Genomic DNA, 9670 nt, shown 5'->3' on the forward strand with positions numbered 1-9670 from the left:
GCAAAACCCCATACAAACATTTTAAAGCTCAAAATAAGCTGAAACTTATTCTCTCATGAATACAAACGGAGGTTTAAACGGACAACACGACATTGTAATTAACAAACGATGGTGGAGCTTTTTTAGGGTCCGTTTTTTGTAAACTGGCACTAAAGTAATTGTAATTTCCTTTTTATGTAAAATATATAGTTAAGCCCAATATTATTCATAACCCTGGCAGATTTAAGCTCGGAATATTTTTTTTGCCGATTTGATTAACATTGACTGGAAGTTATATTGACGTTTGCGAGTCGCGCAGTTATTGTCCAAACTTGAATCTGATAGAAAGTGAAAAAGACGTTATTGGACACTAAACGTTTTGGCTGAATGAAAATAATTTTACATCTGAATTATTTTGGTATTTGGCTGTAGTTCCAATAGTTCTAGGAATAATAAAAAAAATCTATATAGTCATTGCCCTGATGTAACCACAATTTTTTTACACTTTCTGCACAACAGGCACAATGCAGATTTATTATTACTTTCAACCGAGATAAAGAGCATGAATAGATGTAATGAGGTCAGAAGACACTCCTGCATGTGCTGTTTTTCTGGCTTTAAGTTGCAGTATGTTGCGATGAACTCGGCGCACTCAAATTCTTTCTGATGGACTGCCCAATGAGGCATGACGCATGGAAATCAAAAACGCAGACTTTGAGGGCCTGCTCGCTGTTTTCGTTTGGTTTTTGTTTATGAAAAGCAGCTTCCTAATCATGTAAATCAGACCAGAGTGCCAGAATACCCCGAATTTAGCAGAGATGGAATAAAATCAAATGCTGAAAAACATTTTTCTTTTCTTTTTTCCCGCGATGGCGTGTGTACCGTACGTCTTCCGTGTTAATACCCCCAATCCCTCAAAACAAGCAGGAATGCCCCGGGGGGGAAAAAATCGGTAAACAGCCAAACAATTTAATAAGATACATTCAATTTCACTGTGCAACATTTGTCAATTGTTAATGCTCTGCAACATAATTCCAATTCTGTCCTAATGTGCATGGAGACTCCCACGCATTCTGCAACGCTAATTGCACTTCATTCAACGTACCTTAACCTAAATAAATAAGACTTCTGTGTGGAGCTCTTTCTTTGGCTACACTTTTAGTGAAGTGGGAAAAAGCAATGCTCCATTTATAAAATCATAAACAACAACAACAAAAAAGCATACAAACTTAAAAAAAAAAAAAAAAAAAGCAATAGTAATTTACAAGCACCCTGAAACACTCATGCAAAGTGTTTTTCTTTAGGTTGATTGTATATTTCTGAAGTCGTACATTACCCCGTTTTTGCCCAAAGAGTGTGCAGTAAAGAATCTGAGAGGAATAGTGTTGATGGGTGGAGAGTGGCGGTCACGCACTTGTCCCTTCAGAACACCTGCTCTCCGAGTCCTTTTAGACAACCAGTTTGTTGTGTCGACCGTTTTACTCCTTCGGCCTTCGGTCGCACCGTGTTGAGTTTGGAGTGCGGCGGGGAGGGGGGGAGGTCGAGGGAGAGCGTCCCGCACTCGGCGGCGGTCCTCAGTCCTTCATAGAAGGGCGACTGCAAGAGCGAAACGACAAGACTCGAAGTCCGTTGTCCTGTCCCGTCCACTCACCCTCACATCCACCCCCACCCTCCCCGCCTCCACTGTTCCCCCCTCAGACTCTGTCCGTCTCTAGTCCTCGGAGGGAACGCTCAAAGCACCGACGCGGCGACCGGGTGGATGGCGTCGCGGCTCGCCGCTATGTTCTTGAAGGCCAGAGAGCCGGCGAGGTCACAGCTGTGGGGAGATAGAGCACTGCCACTGGCCGGCTGCCATGTGGGTCCGGTCACATAGGCCGACGTGGTGGCGCTGTACCCCATGTAGGGTGACACTTGGGTGGGAGGGTGGTAGGGAGGGATGCTGGGCGCTGTGACATAGCTGTTCGCTGTGGGCAATCCACTCGGCGTCTGGAAATGAGAAGGGAAAAGTCCAGATTAAATCTGCAACGTGGATCAAAAAGGTCAAATTTAATCCGGTTGTTTTTTGTTGTTGTTGTCCTCAACTGACCCCTGTTTATGAGTCGCTTTCTTAGAATAAATGAAACGAATGTCATTTGTTGGCAACACTTTTCTGAATTTTGGTGACTTTAAGATTTGAGGAAGTTTGAGAAAGTTATATATCCCACACACATGCACACATACACACATAAATACACATACACTGTGGCTTTAGAAGTGAGCTGTAGCAATAAGTGAAAGTAATATCGGTTGAATTATAAACAGCAGACCTAAATCCCTAACTTCACAGCCACCACATAAAAATCCCACTGTCCCAATTTTGATGAAAGTATGAATGATCAATTATGCGCGCTCACGCTCCTGCCACACATTAAAGGAGCATAACAACCATACATGGTTGGCTGCCCTGTTTTTTCTTTTCTTTTCTTTTTTTTTTTGCTCTGAAAATGGACGTTTCTCTGTCAGCGTCCACATACCACACCAGCCGATGGAGTACAGGCTTGTTGGGGGACGCCACAAAACAGATGTCATGATAGATTTGTGGGGGGCAGGGGGTGGAGGGGGGGGAAGAAGAGGAAATATGATAGAAAATGAGGAAAGGGAGGGCTACGGCGCAGGAACGAGCTCTGCTGCTCTGGCACAGGAACAGGATTCAACTGGAGGATTTCACATTTTGATCATGGAGACAGAATTTCTCCTCATGGGTGGCCTAGCTAGTGCTAGCACAAATATGTTATTAGTTTTTACAACTGGGATTTTTCCCTGCACTTACATGCCTGTCTGACATGGTTAAAAAAAATAATAATATATATGCATCATTCAAAATCTATCTTTTAGCCATTACGCACGGGTACGTTAAAGGTGTCGGAGGAACGCGGAGGTCCTGAAAAGGTCGTTTGAAAACGCCGAAGATTTTCCCGTCATACTTTTCCAAGGGTTTGAAATCCTTGTTAATGCTAATCCTTCAGAATGCTGAAGTGACCTTAATTTAGTCCAGGTGTACGAATCAAAGAGTGACATAGTGCCCCTCCTGCCCCCCCACTCCTCCATTCCAAATCTATTGCTGCACACTGCCGGTCAGCCGGCTGAAAGAATGCTAACATTCTTTTGCCATATATACAAGAGAGTCGGCTGCTTTAAAAAAAAAAGAGCAATGGAAACAGTAATGGCATGACAATTAAATGAGAGCCCTAATCCACAATTAATAAAGTACATTTTTAAGATTTTAAAAAATATATACATATATTGGTAAGATAAGAGCGTGTTGTCTGTGAAGCAGCAGACTTCAGAGTGGCTACCTGAGCAGATAGGCAGACTAATTAGCCAGCTGTTAGCCACATTTTATATTTGTTGCTCTTGAATTAGCAGTATGGCAGAAGGTTAAATTTAATGTATGTTTATTCTATAATTTTACTTAGTCTGTGTACCAAAATTGCAATAGATCTTTTTTTTTTTTTTTTTTTTTTTTTTTTTTACATTAAATCATGAAAACTTTAGTAATCAATATGCTACGTTCACAGTAAAAACAACAGTTGCTTTTCTGTTTGAAATAAATGCTGTTGAAATTACGCTACACTCTTTTTAAAATGCCTTTTGTGTGACTTTGGTGTTTTTGTTCCTCAACTTTGTCACGACATGAGAACGTCACACAGGCCTCCTAGTTTTACTTCACAACATTTTTTTTAATCATCATAAGCCACGAAAATAGAGGGAGATTTTTCCTTTTTCTTTCTTCTTTTTTTTTTGTCGCTTTTTTAGCTCATAGCAGGCTACAAAATCCCATCTGCGGATCGGTGCCAAGTGTATGTCTTATACAATTTTCTCAAAGGTAAAGTACAACACAGCAGCTGCACACACACAGAACACGGTCCATCCTGATTGCATCATTTTTGCTGGCTGTCTGCTTCTCAACCTCCAGCCCCTCCTTCCTTTTCTGCACATTTTTAAAGTAGATCAACTGCTGCATGTTTGGCTCACGTGATGTCATAATAAATGAATTGCTTTATTACCTTTTTTTTTATTAATTACGTGGACGTAATTGGCTAGAAAGACGCATCGGATTAAAAGCAGATCAAAATGAACTTGAATAAAATGAAATCATTTTTAAATGTGCTTAATGTATTGGCTCAAGCGTTTATTACGTGGCTGTGAAGCCAGATTTCTGTTTATCTTTATGCCCGATTAAGATTTAAACGCCTTCCATTAATCCCACTGTTTATTATTTAAATCAGGGTTGCGGATTCAGCGTTTCTCAGCTTTTTTTTTTTTTTTAAGGAGGGAGGCATGGGAAAGCATGAGGCCTGCTTCCCTTTAAGGCAGCTAAGCAGCATCCACTCCGACTGCTGCGCTTCCCGGCGTGATTTCAACTCCAACACAGCTCGGTGATGCTGCCCATGTTTCCATGGATACCGCTGTCCCTCCCTGTTATCGGAGCGGAGCCTCCAGGCTACCCGTTTCCAACCGCAGCGTCTGGCCCTGCAGACGCACGACCTGCTGGCCTCCTCTGTGTTTTTAGTTTAATCTAGCCTGCTGATGCTCGAGCTAAAAATAAACTGGAATAGTCCTTTAAACGGGTTAACTCTTGGCTGCCAAAGCCAGGAAAATGGGGGGAAAAATAAATAAATAAATAAATAAATGAATGAATCAGGCCCGCATCTTAAGGGAATGTTTGTAATTTGAAAACGTAGGAGCTGTACATGTTTGCATGACTCTCCACTAGCTGCAAGTATTTTTTGCTTTCTTTTCCCCTTCTATTTAAACGTATTCTTCTTAATGCTTGAATTTAATTTCCTACTTAAGTATTTTTTTGTGTGTGATATCTGTCTACCAAATCGTTTCGGGAACGCGCTCAAAGCGACATCTCCAGATAGATTTATTGCACGTTGAGCCTGAAATTTCCCCACTGATAAAGTGGGACGATCGATCACGCCTCATGGACATCTCTCGAGATTTTTTGCTCTTACTTGTCAAGTACAGAGGAAAACCATTCATGGGCCCACGCCAGTGCGCCGTCACGAAAAACGAGCTTTTTCGCAATTTACGCAAAAATTATGATCCGCGTGTTTGCGTCCAAAACTTAGAAAGGCAAATGAAATTCTACATTTTTTTTTGTTTGTTTTATTAAAATGTATGGTAAAATTTAAAAATAAACAGCTTACTTTAAAAATATATGTGATTTACCTTTGCCCTGTGTCCAAAATAAGTCATTTACTTTAATATCTTGAGGCCTATTTTTCGTCAGTGTTAAATTATAAATGCGCTGTTGCGTTTGAAGTTGAAATAGAGCTTTGATTTCCCTGCTATCTTGAAATTACCGTGACAGCGGAATTTATTCAACACAAAGTGAATATGTAATATATATATATATATATATATTAAAATCACTTTTAAACAAAATCATGAAATGAAAATATAAAGAATGTTTCTGAAAACATAATGGGTCCAACTTTATGGGCACCACTGTTGCAAATCTGATATATATTTTTATTTTTTTAAATGTTGTCCAACAGGCATTAAAAAAAAGTTTTTACTCTCCATGTTTTTAAAACCTGGTAATAGTCACGAGGACATCGGCGTCCTCGTGGACCTATTGACTTGCATGTAAGTGTTTTTGTGGGGGGGGTGACAGTTAAGGGGTTAATAGCTTAAACATTCACGGCTGCTTTAAGTCGCTCACATTAAATCAATTACTCTGCGCTCGAATAATTTACCAGAAAACCCAAAAAAATCTGACTTATGATTTTTCAGGAGGTTTTGTTTTATGAGTGGAAAAACGTTGCAATTTAATTCAAACCCATAATGTTATTTTATGAAACCTCTTTGACTTGTCAGTTGCTAAATAAATAATCCCCCCCAAAAAAGAAATGACCAAGCAGCAGGACCGACGGAATAATGCTGCTTGTAAAATGAAAATAATAATAATACTGAAGCGCACCATTAATGTGCTAACCTGCAATGCATGTTGGTGGTTTTTGAAAGGGGGGGAGGAAGGGGGGGACTTCAAGCCATATAATTATTTTGAAAAAAGAAAAAAATCAAGACTGCTATAAATTGATGGGAAAAATCTGAGTTAAAAAAAAGTGACTGATTAAAAAAAAAAATTTTTTTAAAAAGAGAGAGGGAGACATGTCCACATTTTTACCTGTGTGAATTTCGCTTCGTGGGGTTCTAAATGCGCCTTATCCACGCCATTGACTAGAGACGAGCTTGCTGGTGGGAAATTACTCCTGTTTATAGCGCTCCATTCTTCTAGTTTGGCGCTGGAAAAGGATGGACTGTCACTAACTGGGGGAAGAGGTAGAAGAGAAAAAGAAGAACAGGGAAGTCAGGAAGGAAATTCTGGGGAGAAGGAGAGGAGAAAAAGAGCGGCCCTGGTCGCTGCTGCTCTCGCACTCATCAGCCGAGGGTTAGTAGACAATAACCCTGTGACTTTTTTTTTTTTTTTGGCACTGAAGCGTGTGGCCATTTCTACGCAGCAATGCTACCATAAATCTACACGCTTTTGTTTGCGCAAAAAAAAAAAAAAAACACAAACATAATAATAATAATAATAATAGCCTTTAAATACGATTTAATCTGAAACCAGTTTTTGTGTGTTTTGAAAATTAATATTCATAGATTTAAAATTCTGCTGCTTCATGAATCAATTTAACATGATCTAGATTGTTTGAGAGCGTTTTAAGAAAGACAAATAAAATGGGAGCTCCTTTTTCTGGTTGTTTTTTTCCTCTTTTTTACGTGTAAAGGTCATGCGTTTAGGCTGGAGTGTTTGGGTTTATATATATAAATATATAAATATATATATATATATATATATATATAACGCTCACATGAATATGCAGGCTGTATAACTGGACTCTACGGTGAGTCAGTCCATCCAATCTTTGTGGGTGACTGAAATTTACTTCCTTCCCTTTCGTGCGTAATGGACAATCCTCCCAGTGTTTACCGCCGAGAGCTGCAACCCCATAAAACATTTAAACAAAATTCACGCTTTAGAAGCTAAAATAAAAGTCGGCCTTGACTATAAGTCAACCTCAGCAGTTTTGCATTTGTTGCTCGCAGGTCAAACGCCGGCGCGTACTTTTGAGTCCGTGCGCATGAAAATAAAAAACAAATGAACCTACGCGTCTCTTTTGACCCCCAACTTTTACAAGGTCTCAAGCCACTTTTTTTTTTTTTTTTTTTTTTTTAAAGTTGCGCAAAAAGCGAGATCAGCGCGAAAACCTTAAAAACCTGCAGCCACAAGACATCTGCAAGTGATTTTGGAAATGCATAAATTGTTTAGAAAGGCAGCCTTTCAAAAACACAATCCTCCCCCTGTGAGTTCTCGCAGATATCTGCCTCGCGTTTGTCTCGTTTGAGCCGCTTAAGTTACAGATAGACGTTGTTAATATGACGGCGGTGGAAGTGGAGAGGAGCCCGGAACCCTGACAGCACTTCCCCTCCTGCCCCTGGTAAACAAGCTGCTGAGCCCGAGCCCACCATTAACACTGATTTATGCCGGATCCTGTTTCACTGTTTCCAAAACATCTGCGGTCGTGTTGAAGGGGGTTGTGGAGTGGAAGGGGGGGGGGGGGGGGCAAAGTCATCTGGGCCTTTACCTGCATGTGTCACACAGACTGGACTACAAACACGAGGCCCTGGCTGTGCTGGGAAACGCGGCTCTGCGCCAAAGAAAGCCGAATGCCACCTAGGACCACAAGCCAACTCTAGATCAGCAAACTAACAGTATATTATCATTATTGTTATTTTATTATTATTATTATTATTAATCAACTACTACTCAGGAAACTATACACACGCCCACACTCAGACACACACTCACACACTACCCCCTGAAAGCTTGTTCAAATGTGATGTAGTGAGTAACAGTAACAGGCCTGTGCGCAGCCTTGCTTACTTTGTTGCTCTGTGATAGATCGAATCCCCAGAATATCTGTGACCGAATGCGAGGAGGGCCATATCCTGTGCATGGCCATGTGTCCGGGAAGGGTGGGCATGCCGGGGGGATTGGGCACTTTAGACGCCGGGTAGGAGTACAAGTGGTTGTAAGGTAACGACGGCTGAGGCGGCGGGTGAGGCGCCTGCTTGCCGGACTCGTACTGACTCTGCTGCGCCAGATTCCCGATCTTGTTCCGCAGGATCCGGCTGATGGAGCTCACGGAGGGCAGGTTGAACTTGTCGCACACGCCGTCCGCTAGCAGCCTGTCCCGGATCTCCCAGGCGAAAATCCCCGGGTCCCGTTGCTTGTAAGTCCGTATGTGCTTGACGACGGTGGGCGTGGTGACCCGCGGCTTGCTGCCGCCGATGGCCCCCGGCAGGATGGAGCCGGTCTCGTTGTAGCGGGCCAGGATCTTGCTCACGCAGCCGTGGGAGACGCGGAGCTGGCGGCTGATGTCGCACGGTCGGATCCCGAGCTGCGCCAGCTCCACGATGCGGAGGCGGATGGCGTTCGGGAGAGGCCGGCCGTTCACGAAGACACCGCCGAGCTGGTTCACCTCACCGAAGGCAGGTTCTAGTGTCGAAAACAGGCAGAGGAGAGGGCTGTGAGACATGACGCTAATGGCCGAAACACAGACACACACACACACACCCTCTTTCTCACACACACACACACACACACACACACGTCTCACACATCTGACATGATGGAAGCGATTTGACACAATCTGATTTCTGGGTGAACTAATGAAGCAGATGGAAGCTTTTTACTCTGCTTATAAACTTTTTTATAGCTGTTTTTAAAAAGCCCACAAAGGAGCATTTTATGCTTTCGTCTCAGAAAAATTTTCGCTTTGATTTGGAAGCTAATCAGTACGAGTTATGAGAGATGTTTGTTGGTATTAACACGGTCCAAACGCCTCGCGGACGCCCCCCGAAAAACTCGTGCACAACTGTCGACGAACAGTTTTCCGCCTAAAACAACTGAAAAAAAAAAAAGAAAAGAAAAATCTCGCTGGATTTTCTCACCTTCCTATTAAAACCGATTGCTGCATCCTCCCCGTTAAGACGGGAGAGAAAAGGACAGTTGAACTCACCCATCGTGTTGAAGCCGCAAAGGAAGTACACGGTGTCCGCTCTGTGCCGCCTCCGTGGATCCTGCCGCGCGTCCAGCGTGTCCGCACTCGGGTGAAAAAAAATAAATAAATACAACCCACTTCTTGTGCGACAAAATGAAGAAGAGGGGACAAAATTCTCTTTCTGTTTCCCGAAGGCGCCGGAGACAGGCTTACATTTCAATCTGTTGAAATCAGGGAGGCCGGGCTTCCCGGAGCGTCTGCGCCCGCTCATTGGCCCGCCTCTCCAATCCGCTTTCGGGATCGCGCTGCGCTGTCTGCCATTGGTGAGGGGGGAGACGTTTGACATGACAGTTTCATCTCTCGCCTCCTCCCCGTTCCTGAGCCCCCCTCCCCATCTTCCCCTCACACACACACACACACCTTTAAAAGATGGGGACAGCCAACGTGCATGTGTTTGTTATCGAGACAGATAGGGTGGGTTTTACGCAGAATCAAGATTCTACATCAGATCCTTCGCTCACTGAAGAGTGATGGGCAGCAAAAAAATAATAATAAATAAATAAATAAGGCTCCTGTTGGGATATCCCATCTGCAATAAAAATGAAAAAAAACCCCTAATGGTTACATGTAAT

General features: G+C 42.8%; 1 protein-coding gene across 2 annotated transcripts; it reads right to left on the reverse strand.

The window, feature by feature from the left end:
- Positions 1-927: 927 nt before the first annotated feature.
- pax9 (paired box 9) lies at positions 928-9287 on the reverse strand. 2 transcript variants are annotated; one of them, XM_032547713.1, is made up of 4 exons: positions 9057-9287; positions 7919-8533; positions 6158-6300; positions 928-1965 (listed from the first exon to the last, which is right to left on the reverse strand). In XM_032547713.1, exons 1-4 carry the CDS (start codon positions 9058-9060, stop codon positions 1711-1713), a joined length of 1017 nt encoding a protein of 338 aa, XP_032403604.1. In that variant the 5' UTR covers positions 9061-9287; the 3' UTR covers positions 928-1710. The 2 variants fall into 2 exon arrangements, with proteins under 2 accessions (XP_032403604.1, XP_032403605.1); XM_032547714.1 differs by lacking the exon at positions 6158-6300 and having other exon boundaries at positions 929-1965; positions 9057-9281.
- Positions 9288-9670: the final 383 nt, after the last annotated feature.

Source organism: Xiphophorus hellerii, chromosome 19 (assembly GCF_003331165.1).
Source record: "Xiphophorus hellerii strain 12219 chromosome 19, Xiphophorus_hellerii-4.1, whole genome shotgun sequence".
Taxonomy (NCBI): Eukaryota; Metazoa; Chordata; class Actinopteri; order Cyprinodontiformes; family Poeciliidae; genus Xiphophorus; species Xiphophorus hellerii.